The 13,760-nt window shown below is 42.4% G+C and overlaps 1 protein-coding gene across 1 annotated transcript in view; it reads right to left on the bottom strand.

Moving 5' to 3' along the window:
* Window positions 1–13,760, bottom strand: part of LOC135507514 (kinase D-interacting substrate of 220 kDa B-like) — a 114,317-nt gene that overhangs the window by 30,625 nt on the left and 69,932 nt on the right. The window contains exon 16 of the mRNA XM_064927024.1: window positions 3,838–4,016. Within this exon, the coding sequence (XP_064783096.1) occupies window positions 3,838–4,016 (179 nt within the window). The remainder of the gene's footprint in view (window positions 1–3,837; window positions 4,017–13,760) is intronic.

Here is a 13,760-nt window from a genome sequence, read left to right as displayed (position 1 = left end):
GATTCTTGTTTTGTTTTTGATTATGTCTTTGTGTCCTGTTTGGTCAGGGCATCCTGCACTATACTGAGTTGGGACAGTGAGGATTTATGCCATTCTGTTTTTTCATTTCTGTTTTCTGTTAAAACCGCTTTTTGGGTCTTCACTCAAGTTCATAACAATTTGGTATGTAACTGAGAGTCTCCTCATTGAAAACATCAGAAGCTCTTCAAAGGTAAATTATTTTATTTATTTGGTTATCTGGTTTTTGTGTAAATGCTACTCAAAATGCTATGCTAGCTTTGCATACTCTTACACAAATTAGTCAATTTCTATGGTTCAAAAGCATATTTTGAAAATCTGAGATGACAGTGTTGTTGTAAGCTTGAGAGCAGGCGCATTATTTTCATTTTATTTTGGCCGTTATGCTAATGAGCCTGAGGCTTTTCTTCAAGAAGTTAAACTTCTTCACAACAGTATCTCGGACCTGCCTGGTGTGTTCCTTGCAGCTTTTAACGGACCTCTGAGACTATCACAGTGCAGGTGCATTTACGGAGACTTGATTCAGGTGGATTGAGAATCATTAGTCATTTAGGTCAACATTGGATTTCAGAGATCCTCACTGAACTTCAGTTTTTAGTTGTAAAGGGGTGAATTGCACGCCCAATTTTTCAGTTTTTCTGTTTGAAATATCCAATAAATGTCGTTCCACTCATGATTGATTCTTCAAAAAATACAGTTTTATATCTTTATGTTTGAAGCCTGAAATGTGGCAGAACTGTTCAAGGGGGCTGAATACTTTCGCAAGGCACTGTATACACACACACACACTCACTAGATTATATATAGACACACCATATACAGACTCACTAGACTATAAATACACACACTCACCAGATTATATATATATACACACCATATACACACTCACTAGACTAAACTGCCCAAACTGCTACAGATCTATATATATCCTACCCTGTCTTTCTAAGGTCTTTGAAAGCCAAGTTAACAAACAGATTACCGACCATTTCGAATCCCACCGTACCTTCTCCACTATGCAATCTGGTTTCAGAGCTGGTCATGGGTGTACCTCAGCCACGCTCAAGGTCCTAAACGACATCATAACCGCCATCGATAAGAGACATTACTGTGCAGCCATATTCATCGACCTCTTTCGACTCTGTCAATCACCACATTCTTATTGGAAGACTCGACAGCCTTGGAAAAAAAATGATTGCCTCGCCTGGTTAACCAACTACTTCTCTGATAGAGTTCATGTGTCAAATCGGACTGTTGTCCGGACTGGCAGTCTCTATGGGGGTGCCACAGGGTTCAAACTAGACTCTCTATCTGTATACATCAATGATGTTGCTCTTGCTGCTGGTGATTCTCTGGTACACCTCTACGCAGACGACACCATTCTGTATACTTCTGGCCCCTCTTTAACTAACCTCCAGACAAGCTTCAATGCCATACAACTCTCCTTCCGTGGCCTCCAACTGCTCTCAAACGCAGGGAAAACTCATACAAACCCACTGTTCCTAGGTCGTCATTGAAAATAAGAATTTGTTCTTAACTGACTTGCCTAGTAAAATGAAGGTAAAATAAAAATAAATAAATATCTCCCTCACGAGCTTAAGCACCAGCTGTCAGAGCAGCTCACAGATCACTGCACATGTACATAGATAGGATGGTTACAAATGGGCTATCTACCTACCTCATCCCCATACAGTATTTATTTATTTATCTTGATCATTGCACCCCAGTATCTCTACTTGCACATTCATCTTCTGCACATCTACCATTCCAGTGTTTAATTGGTATATTGTAATTACTTCGCCACCATGGCCTATTTATTGCCTTAACTCCCTTATCTTACCTCATTTTCACTCACTATACATAGACATCTTGTTTTCTTTTGTTCCACTGTATTATTGACTATGATTTGTTTATTCCATATGTAACTCTGTACTCGAACTGCTTTCTTTATCTTATCGCAGTTGCAAATGAGAACTTGTTCTTAGCCTACCTGGTTAAATCTGTCCTGACCTTAGTTCCTTTATTATGTCTTTGTGTTAGTTTGGTCCCGTGAGTTGGGGTGGGTAGTCCTTTTTTCTATGTACATTTATGTGTTTCTGGTATGGTTCTCAATCAGAATACCTTGTTGTCTCTGATTGAGAATCATACTTAGGTAGCCTGATTTCCCCATTTTAGTTGTGGGTGATTGTTTTCTGTCTCTGTGTCTTCACCAGACAGAACTGTTTCGTTTTCATTTGTTCTCCTTGTTATTTTGTTCTTTGTGTTCATTGTTAATAAATATCAACATGGACACGTACCACGCTGCATATTGGTCCGATCCTTCATACTACTCGGCAGAGGAAGACGAATCTCGTTACAAAAGGAAAAAAAATAAAAATAAAATATACACACCATCTACACACTCACTAGACTATATATACACACACACCATAAACACACTCACTAGACTATATACACACTCACTAAACTATATATACACACACACACTCACTAGACTATATACACACACCATATACACACTCACTAGACTATATACACACACTCACTAGACTATATACACACTCACTAAATACACACACACACACTCACTAGACTATATATACTCACTAGACTATATACACACACTCACTAGACTATATACACACACCATATACACACTCACTAGACTATATACACACACTCACTAGACTATATACACACACACTATATACACACACCATATACACACACCATATACACACACCATATACACACACCTTCACATACAATTTGCTGCTGCTACTCTGTTCTTTATTTGACTCTTATTTGTATCTGTCCTGATGCCTAGTCACTTTACCCTGCCTTCATGTACATATCTACCTTAAATACCTTGTGCTGTATTTCTGCACATTGATCTGGTACTGGTAATAGCTGTTTATAGCTCCACATTGATCTGGTACTGGTAATAGCTGTATATAGCTCCACATTGATCTGGTACTGGTAATACCTGTATATAGCTCCACATTGATCTGGTACTGATACTCCCTGTATATAGATCCACATTGATCTGGTACTGGTAATACCTGTATATAGCTCCACATTGATCTGGTACTGGTAATACCTGTATATAGCTCCACACTGGTCTGGTACTGGTAATACCTGTATATAGCTTCACACTGGTCTGGTACTGGTAATACCTGTTTATAGCTCCACACTGGTCTGGTACTGGTAATACCTGTATATAGATCCACATTGATCTGGTACTGGTAATACCTGTTTATAGCTCCACACTGGTCTGGTACTGGTAATACCTGTATATAGCTCCACACTGGTCTGGTACTGGTAATACCTGTATATAGCTCCACACTGGTCTGGTACTGGTAATACCTGTATATAGCTCCACACTGGTCTGGTACTGGTACTCCCTGTATAAAGCTCCATTCTTGTGTATTTTATTTAATTCCTCGTGTTACTATTCAATTTTTAAAGTCTGCATCATTGGGAAGGGCCCATAAGCAAGCATTTCACAGTAAAGTCTACACCAGTTGTATTCTGCACATGACAAATAATTTGATTGAATGATTGATAGATTGAATATCATGACAGAACACTGACATTCATTTTGGGTAATGGCCTGTATCCAAAAATAGTCTCACAGTAGGAGTGGTGACATTGGATCAGTTTTCCCTTTTAGATCATAATGAATAAGATTACATGGACAGGAGGGGCCTGATCCTGGGTCAGCACTGCTACTCTGGTATGTTTTATGCATAAGGGCCTATAGGTCTTTGAATTAACTGAGTGTAATAGTGAAAAGTGGTACTTGTGTGTAAATATAAGGACCTGCAATGATCTCGCGGAGTTTGGGGTCCAGGTTGACGGTGCAGGGAAGGAACATCTCCACGTCGCGCGCCATGAGAACGGGTGTCCGCGAGGACAGGAACACCTCGAAGCTGCGGATGTCCCCGTCGATCTCCAACAGGGGCTCCACGTCTTTGGTGGTGGGGATGTTTTTGGAGATTCTGGAGAAGAGGAAATGAGAGAGAGGAAATAGGAGGGAAGATCGTTAAAGATGACACTGAGATAGCTTGTCTATCTCTAGTAGGGGCCGTGCAGCGGTCACCGCTACTCTTGCTGGTCTGGTGTCACAAAAGGAGAGAAGTCCATTTAGTTGGTGACTGATCGCTCCAGTTTGTTATCTGGGTCTGACAGCAGAGGAAGCACAAGAGGATGGCAATCAGAGGTCTGCTGCTCAGACTCATTAAACGCTGTGTTGAAATGGGAGCCTTCTGCCAGGATGTTTCAGCTTTGTTTGTAGCCTCGAAGTAAATATATAGATTTATGGAGATGTCATTGAACGTTATCTTACAAACAATGCAGGTCCGTCCACTACATACAGATGTACGGAGGGTGAACCAACTGCTTTGTGAAGTTCTTTCCCCCACAACCACCAGAAAATGGTATCAGATACATTTAACCAGTATTGTCTTTCTTGTTAGAAAAGTTATTCAACCACAGCATAAAACAGCACATATCGTTCATGTGACACCATTCATTCTTATGTAAAGACTCGATACACATTTGAAGCCAAGGAAGTCGGCTAAGATAGCATCTTGTGTTGGATATTTATGTGGACATATCATGGCCAGTTCGAGCTAATCCAGGAAGTGACGTTATTAGGTAAAAATGTGAAAAGTACATATCAGTGAAATATATTATTGGAAAAGCACATATCATTATGCATGAGGAACTCAGCATGTCTACCCTTTTATGAAAACTAATTCAAATATGACATTTTAGAGAGTGTGGATGGATGTCATAAAAAAACAAGAAAGGATCAAACAGTTATGTGACTTGATTTGGTAGGAAAAACTGACAGGAAGCAAACATTAACAACATATATCACTGGTAATCTGTTGATCCATTTAACCCCCATAATAATATAATTCAGACATATATATATATATATAAAATATGAAGCGCAGTGAGATTCATGTCTCAGGCCATTCATCATTCATCCGTGTGGGCGTCGGCCTTATCAGATGAATGAGCAGTTTTCTCCAGAACACAGACCTTTCTTTTGCTTATCGTTTTCCCCTCTGTATATTTCTCCGTCTCTGTCTATGTGTTTTAAGTTGTGGGAAAGCTGGGATTTGGAGGGTATTTCCCATTGCCTGATCTGTTTTTGGGGAGGAACAGAGGTTGGTCTCTCTGCTAGTTGATTAGCCCCTCACTGCACCATTGTGCTAAGCTAACTGAGGGTGAGTGAGCTCACAGCCTGGCCTGGGCCCAGCTTTGCTGCTGTCAGCTAATCACATTTCTACAGGACGAATTTGCTCAATTTGCGGAGGAGAAATTACACAATTGAAGCTCAGATATCTTAATGGCCAGCTGAGCTGAGATCTGCTGGGTTAACAGACTGGGGTTAAGACCTTCCGAGGCATCGTTGTTTTACCCACACAGTGCATACACACACACACAAGCAGGAACACACACACGCAACCAGATGTATAGATGGTTAAATGCTGTTACATAGTCAGTGGTCTCTGCACCTAATGACACACAATCCACAGTCTACAAGCCCCTGACTCAGAGACCTCAGTAGCAGAGACCAGTGATGATTTGCTCCAGCTCGTGTTCTGGTTAACTGTGCTACTCCACATTTGACCTTGATCAACCTGGGTGAAAAGGGGTCAGAATAGTCTGAACAAGTCTACATAAATTGTTATTAGTGTGGTTCATTTCTGTGTCAATTAAATTATCATGACAAAATAAAGGAAACACTTGAGTAAATGTGGGATAAAGTAGTGTGGTTCTTCCTGAGTTAAACAATTAACATGTATAAAAATGACAAGTTGCTCATTATTTTGGCTCCATGGCGAGAGGACAAGATCTCAGTGACTTTGAAAGAGGGGTCTCAAAGGAGCATAGGGGGTTTAAAGAGTGTGTGTGTGTGTGTGTGTGTCAGTCAGTAGATCTCAACCCATTTGAATAATTATGGGAGATTCTGGATCGTCGCCTGAGACGAGCATTTCTGGTGGAAGAATGGTGTTGCATCCATCCAATAGAGTCCCAGACACTTGTAGAATCTACACCAAGGTAAATTGAAGCTGTTCTGGCGGCTCGTGGTGGCCCAAAACAAATCAAAGTTTATTGGTTGCTTACACTGTTATGCAGATGTTATAGCAGGTGCAGTGAAACACTTATGTTTCTAGCTCCAACCAGTGCAGCAATATCTAGCAATACAATAACAATTCACACATAATCCAAAAGTTTTAAAAAATTAAGATATCATAAAAGTAATGTCAAAATCCCAAATATAAATAAATATATACCGTGCTTCAGAAAGTATTCACACCCCTTGACTTTTCCCACATTCTGTTGTTACAATTTAAAATGGAGTAAATTTAAATTTTGTGTCACTGGACTACAAACACAACACCCCATAATGACAAAGTGGACTGAGGACTTTTGAAGAATTTTTTTTGTAACAAATGAATTAAACATGAAATGCTGAAATGTCTTGAATCAATAAGTATTCAACCCCTTTGCTATTGCAAGCATGAATACATTTCCTTAGCAAATCAAATACCGTAATAAGTTGCATGGACTCACTCTGTGTGCAATAACAGTGTTTAACATGATGTTTTAATGACTACCTCATCTCTGTACCCCACACAGATAATTGTAAGGTCCCTCAGTCGAACAGTGAATTTCAAACACAGAGTCAACCAAAGACCAGGGAGGTAGCAGTCAAAATTTTGGACACACCAACTCATTCAAAGGTTTTTCTTTTCTTTTCTTTTCTTTTTCTTTCTACATTGTAGAATAGTGAAGACATCAAAACTATGAAATAACACATATGAAATCATGTAGTAACCAAAAAAGTGTTAAACAAATCAAAATATATTTCATATTTGAGATTCCTCAAAGTAGCCACCCTTTGCCTTGATGACGCCACTCCTCCATTGTCTTGGCTGTGCGCTTAGGATCGTTGTCCTGTTGGAAGGTGAACCTTCGCCACAGTCTGAGGTCCTGAGCGCTCTGGAGCAGGTTATCATTTGGGATCTCTATGTACTTTGCTCCATTTACCTTTCCCTCTATCCTGACTAATCTCCCAGTCCCTGCCGCTCAAAAACATCCCCACAGAATGATGCTGCAATCACCATGCTTTACCGTAGGGATGGTGCCAGGTTTCATCCAGATGTGAAGCTTGGTATTCAGGCCAAAGAGTTCATCAGACCAAAGGTTTCATCAGACCAGAGAATCTTCTTTCTCATGGTCTGAGAGTTCTTTAGGTGCTCCAAGCAAACTGTCATGTGCCTTCAACAGAGGATCGGGCCACTCTACCATAAAGGCGTGATTGGTGGAGTGCTGCAGAGATGGTTGTCCTTCCGGAAGGTTCTCCCATCTCCACAGTGGAACTCTGGAGCTCTGTCAGAGGGACCATCGGGTTCTTGGTCACCACCCTGACTAAAACCCTTCTCCCCCGATTGCTCAGTTAGGCTGGGCGGCCAGCTCTAGGAAGAGCCTTGGTGGTTCCAAGCTTCTTCCATTTAAGAATGATGAGACCACTGTGTTCTTGGGGACCTTCAATGCTACAGAAAGTTTTTGGTACCCTTGCCCAGATCTGTTCCTTCAACAAAAACCTGTTTCTACAACTTGATTGGAGTCCAGCTGTGGTAAATTCAATTGATTGGACATGATTTGGAAAGGCATACACCTGTAAATAAGGTCCCACAGATCACAATGCATGTCAGAGAAAAAACCATGCCAGGAGGTAGAAGGAATTGTCCATGGAGCCTTTGTGTGCTTTCCAAATAATGTCCAATCAATTTAATTTACCACAGGTGGACCCCAATCAAGTTGTAGAAACATCTCAAGAATTATCAACGGAAACAGGATGCACCTGAGCTCCATTTTGAGTCTCATAGCAAAGGCTCTGAATACAAATGTATTTGTTTTTTATTTTTAACACATTAGCAAAAAATGCCTAAAAACCCGAGTGTTATATGGCGTTGAAGCTCGTTTGGAGGTTTGTTAGCAGTGTTCAAAGAAGGGCCAGATGCATACAGAATGTTGTCGTCTGTGTAGAGGTGGATCAGAGAATCACCAGCAGCAAGAGCGACATCATTGATATACACTGAGAAAAGAGTCGGCCCGAGAATTGAGGCCAGTGATAGCCCCATAGAGACAGCCAGAGGTCCGGAAAACAGGCCCTCTGATTTGACACACTTAACTCTGTCTGAGAAGTAGTTGATGAACCAGGCGAGGCAGTCATTTGAGAAGCCAAGGCTATTGAGTCTGCCGATAAGAATGCTGTGATTGCAGTGGGTCTAGAATGTTGGGTAAGGTGGAGGTGATATGATCCTTAACCAGCCTCTCAAAGCACTTCATGATGACAGAAGTGAGTGCTACAAGGCGATAGTCATTTAGTTCAGTTACCTTCACTTTCTTGGGTACAGGAATCATGGTAGACATCTTGAAGCAAGTGGGGACAGCAGACTGGGATAGGGAGAGATTGAATATGTCTGGAAACACTCCAGCCAGCTGGTCTGCACATGCCCTGAAGACAAGGCTAGGGATATCGTCTGGACCTGTAGCCTTGCGAGAGTTAACACGCTTAAATGTCTAACTCATGTTGGCCACGGAGAACGAGAGCTCATAGTCCTCTGGAACGGCCCATGTCAGTGGCGCTGTGTTATCCTCGAAGCGGGCAAAGAAGGTGTTTAGCTTGTCCGGGAGCAAGACGTCAGTGTCTGTGACGTGGCTGGTTTTCCCTTTAGAATCCGTGATTGATTGTTTGGAGTTCCAGCCACATACTGTATGTCTCGTGTCTGAGCAGTTGAATTGCGACTCCACTTTGTACTGACATTTTGCCTGTTTGATTTCCTTACGGAGGGCATAAATGGACTGTTTGTATTCAACCATATTCACAATTTGTATTCAACCATATTCTTGCTGTGGTTAAATGCAGTGGTTCGTGCTTTTAGCTTTGCACGAATGCTGCCATCTATCCACAGTTTTTGGTTTTGATAGTTTTTAAATCGTCACAGTGGGAACAAGATCCCTTTTACACTTCTTGATGAACTCCGTCACCATGTCAGTGTATACATCAATGTCATTCTCAGAGGCAACCCAGAACATATCCCAGTCCACGTGATCAAAACAATCTTGAAGCATGAATTCTGATTGGTCAGATCAGTGTTGAATAGACCTTGGCATGTGTACTTCCTGTTTGAGTTTCTACCTATAGGAAAGGAGGAGCAGAATGGAGTTGTGATCTGATTTGCCAAAGGGAGGGTGGGGGATGGCCTCGTAGCCATCCCGGAAGGGAGAGTAATAATGGTCAAGAGTTTTTGAAGCGAGCGTACTGCAGGTAATGTGTTCGGTAGCTTTTTCCTCCCATTTGCTTTATTAAAGTCCCGCGGCCACAGGGTATGCGGATTCCAGTTTACACAAAGTCTAGTGCAGTTCCTTGAGAACCGTTGTGGTTTCAGCTTGAGTGGAAATTTACACGGCTGGAACCATGACCGAAGAGAATTCTCTCAGGAGGTAATGTGATTTGATTCTAGGAATTTGATTGTGAGGGTAGCCTAGTGGTTAGAGTGTTGGACTAGTAACCGAAAGGTTGCAAGTTCAAATCCCCGAGCTGACAAGGTACATATCTATCGTTCTGCCCCTGAACAGGCAGTTAACCCACTGTTCCTAGGCTGTCATTGAAAATAAGAATTTGTTCTTAACTGACTTGCCTAGTTAAATAAAGGTAAAATAAAAAAAAATACTAGCTCGGGTGAACAAAAAGACTTGAGTTCCTGTACATTTCCACAATCACACCATGAGGAGTTATTTATGAAACATACACCTTCTTCCCTGAGAGTTATTTATTTATTCCTATCCGCACAATGCACTGAGAACCCAGCTGGCTGTATGGACGGGGACAGTACTGTATATCCGGAGAGAGCCATTATTCTGTGAAACAGAGTATGTCACAGTCTCTGATGTCTCTCTGGACTTATAATGTGAGGAATAACAAACAGAAATAAATAAAATACTGAAAAGTTGCTTTTGGAGCCAGAAACAGAGCCGCAATGTCTATCGACACCATCTTGATACTCTTATCTCACTACCAAACACATGGTCCACTACCAAACACACACAGTCTCAAACATACAAAACACACAGCCCACTACCAAACACACAATGCCCACTAATGTTCCCTCTAAACTGCGTATGTGAGCAGCGGTGCACTTGCACCAGGACTGCTGCGCAGAAGAAATGCTACGCTGCGCAGAGACGCAAGAGATTGAATTTCATTAAGTTTGCCCCATTAGTTTGCACTATAGATCAACGTTTTTTTTCTGTGATCGAATCAACATTATAGCAGCCCCTTTTCAATGCAACAAACCAAAACAAATCTAACTTTGCAAGATTGAGTCTCTGATTTTGTTGTAGGCAGAGTCAGAGCGCAATGGAGTAGAATTCAATGAAGTAGAATTCTATAGGCAGGGCAGCCAAAGAGCGATCTTTCAATCGCCCACAAGTGAATGCGCAAGTTAGTGAGTTATTGGCCCAGTTATAGATAAGCACAGCTCAGCAATGGGGAGTTACTGCTTCCTAAAAGAGCACAAAACATGTATGCTACATTTCAAGCTATCTTTGAAAAGCCAGTCAAGTAAAAAGCTTACATCTTAATTAAAAGGGCAGTGTTGTATTTCGATACAGGCTTGAATATGAAAATAAGCCAATATGCAGAGGTGTAGCCTACTGTCTAATTCTCTGTATGGTAATACTCATGAATTGTATTTTGTAAAGTGGTTTCTTACATCATACAACACAATCTACAGTCAACTATTTGGCCCGTGGTATTAGAGTCCAAGTAAAAAAAATCCTTCATTAATGTCAAGCCATTCATTGTTAAAACGTCTCATGCAGTGTAGGCCTGCATTGAACACCACACTTAGGCTACTGTAGGTTATACCATGGAAATCAAAATCTATTTCCATGTGAAAATGTTATGGGATTTACTCCATTGGTTTTGTTGGTAGGCCTATACTATTCTCAAATAGACACAATAGCCCATTGGCTACGGTCTAAAACTGTAAGGTACAGCCTCAGCGTTCACTCTAAATACTCGCTGGAAGTTGCATAAAATTCGCACAATGTTCAAGTTTCTGCTCACAAGACCTAAAATTTGTCAGTGCCCTCTGAAAATTGAGGGAACATTGGTGTCCACTACCACACACACCTGGGATGCTCAGTGCCGATGGGGATTTCCATAGATAGATGCATGGTAATGAGGGAATGTGAGTTTGACTCCATTTCCCTCACGCTGAGAGCCTTGTGCTGTTCAGCAGTCCAGCTTGGCTCTATGTTTATTTATGTGCTCAAAGACGGAGAACAACAGGAGCCAGTGACAAATGTACACACACACACACACACACACACACACACGCGCGCGCCACTGAGGGGGACAGTGGTTACACAGAGTACATACTCCACTACTACACACCTTTCTCTCTAGTGACCATCCTTTCCTCTACACACCTTTATCTCTAGTGACCATCCTTTCCTCCACACACCTTTATCTCTAGTGACCATCCTTTCCTCTACACACCTTTATCTCTAGTGACCATCCTTTCCTCCACACACCTTTATCTCTAGTGACCATCCTTTCCTCTACACACCTTTATCTCTAGTGACCATCCTTTCCTCCACACACCTTTATCTCTAGTGACCATCCTTTCCTCTACACACCTTTATCTCTAGTGACCATCCTTTCCTCTACACACCTTTATCTCAGCAGTCCAGCTTGGCTCTATGTTTATTTATGTGCTCAAAGACGGAGAACAACAGGAGCCAGTGACACATGTACACACACACACACGCCACTGAGGGGGACAGTGGTTACACAGAGTACATACTCCACTACTGCCCATCTATCTAAAGAATCTTAAGTGATGCGTTGTCTTTCTTAAGAAAGCCCAGAGCAATTCCTCATAGTTAAAAAAGATTATGCCAAAGAATGGCAAATGAATGTGGCCACACAAACGTATTCTGAATCCTTCCCCTCAGAGGTCACCGATTATGGATGTTTTACATCATTTTGAGTATTAATTCCCTATAACACGTATTTCACACAATACCTTTTAAAGGGACCAAAGAGTTTGGTCTGCTTCCCGTTTTCATTTTTGCCCTGGAAAAAATATTGGGATACTGGTATCGTCACAGCCCTAGAGGAGAGTCAAGCATACTTTTACTGAGATAGAGCTACACATGTCAGTACTTAGAGGAGTCTTCTATTGACTCTGGTACATTGAGGCTCACAGCACACATGATGTTACCGGCATCTTCCAAAGACAACTAGAAGGGCCTGCATGGACTAAGTAAATGCATCCATCACTGTGGCACCGAGACCCCATTCCTAGCATTCATTCACACCAGGCTGTCTAGTTGGAACTGTCTGCTGGCAGCCACAAGGGACTGAGCCATCCAAACGTCATCCCTCTTCATACCAGTGGCCATGTTCTGATAATAGCACAGGTCAGGGAAATCAGACAGGTTCATATGATGGCATGGGTTTATTATCTGGTGTAACACTCCCAAGTGGCTCAGTGGTCTAAGGCACTGCATCTTAGTGCTAGAGGGGTCACTACAGACCCTGATTCGATCCCGGGCTATATCACAACCGGCCATGATCGGGAGTCCCATAGGGCAGCGCACAATTGGCCCAGCGTTGTCTGGGTTAGGAGGGGAGGGTTTGGCCGGGGTAGGCCGTCATTGTAAAATAAGAATTTGTTCTTAACTGACTTGCCTAGTTAAATGAAGGTTAAATAAAACACATTAAACGCCATCCAACATGTTAACCATCCTATGGTGGCACGAAGAGTGCCCTTTTAATTGCTACCAAAACGTTTGAAAGGGACACTTCAAGAGACAGATTTTCAGTCAATTGAGGAAAAGTGGTTGGCCTTGACATTAAGTCATTGATGTTACTAGCTTTTGACACCGGTGGAGGGAGATAGGAGTGGCTTTTTCCCGATTGCCTATCAGGCCATCTTTCATGAGACTGACAAGCTGGAGGATTTGCACTTTGGCGAGTCCAGACGCCGACATGTTACTTTTAAAAGGCTGTAGACAGTGAAATAAAGCAGGTCAGGATTCCTGCAGCCGGTTTCTCACAACGACCCCATTGATGGGACTTTGCGTTACAAGCACAGGCTCTTATGCACTGTCTCTGTGTTGCAGCGCCTAGTGCTTGGGAGGTTTCTAGGCTTCTCCAAATGCTAATCGATCCCAAAGCTGGCTCAGCGAGCCTTTCTTCTCCTCCAACACTCCCACATACTACAGCTGATGAGAAAGAGATCATTTCTCCCTCAATTCCTCCCTTCCCTCCTCCCTCTGCAGGCGCTGAATGTGCCACTTGACTTTGCTTACAGCCACCCTCTGTGTGTGGACCACGTGCGGATGCCCCACAATGAGTCTCAAAGCATTTCCATAAAGGGGCCCGGAGAGAAGCGAAATGCCAACACACATTTGTTTTTCGGGGGGCCATAAAGAGAAAGAATGTTCGGCTGTGAAGAGAACAACAGTCGTCAGTCACAATGGTGAGCCCGGGCCTTGGTGCTTTCCTCAGGCCGACGGGCAGTCGGGAGAACTAGAAAAGGACGGACAGGCCTCTAACCAACGGACGGACAGGCTGGAGCGTGGCCTCATAGCGACAACACTCCAGAGTGGAGTATTATTGTGCGAGAGGAGCTTACGAA

Source organism: Oncorhynchus masou, chromosome 21 (genome assembly GCF_036934945.1).
Source record: "Oncorhynchus masou masou isolate Uvic2021 chromosome 21, UVic_Omas_1.1, whole genome shotgun sequence".
NCBI lineage: Eukaryota > Metazoa > Chordata > Actinopteri > Salmoniformes > Salmonidae > Oncorhynchus > Oncorhynchus masou.
Note: the sequence above shows the minus strand (reverse complement) of the source record. Positions and strands in the feature narration are given on the sequence as shown.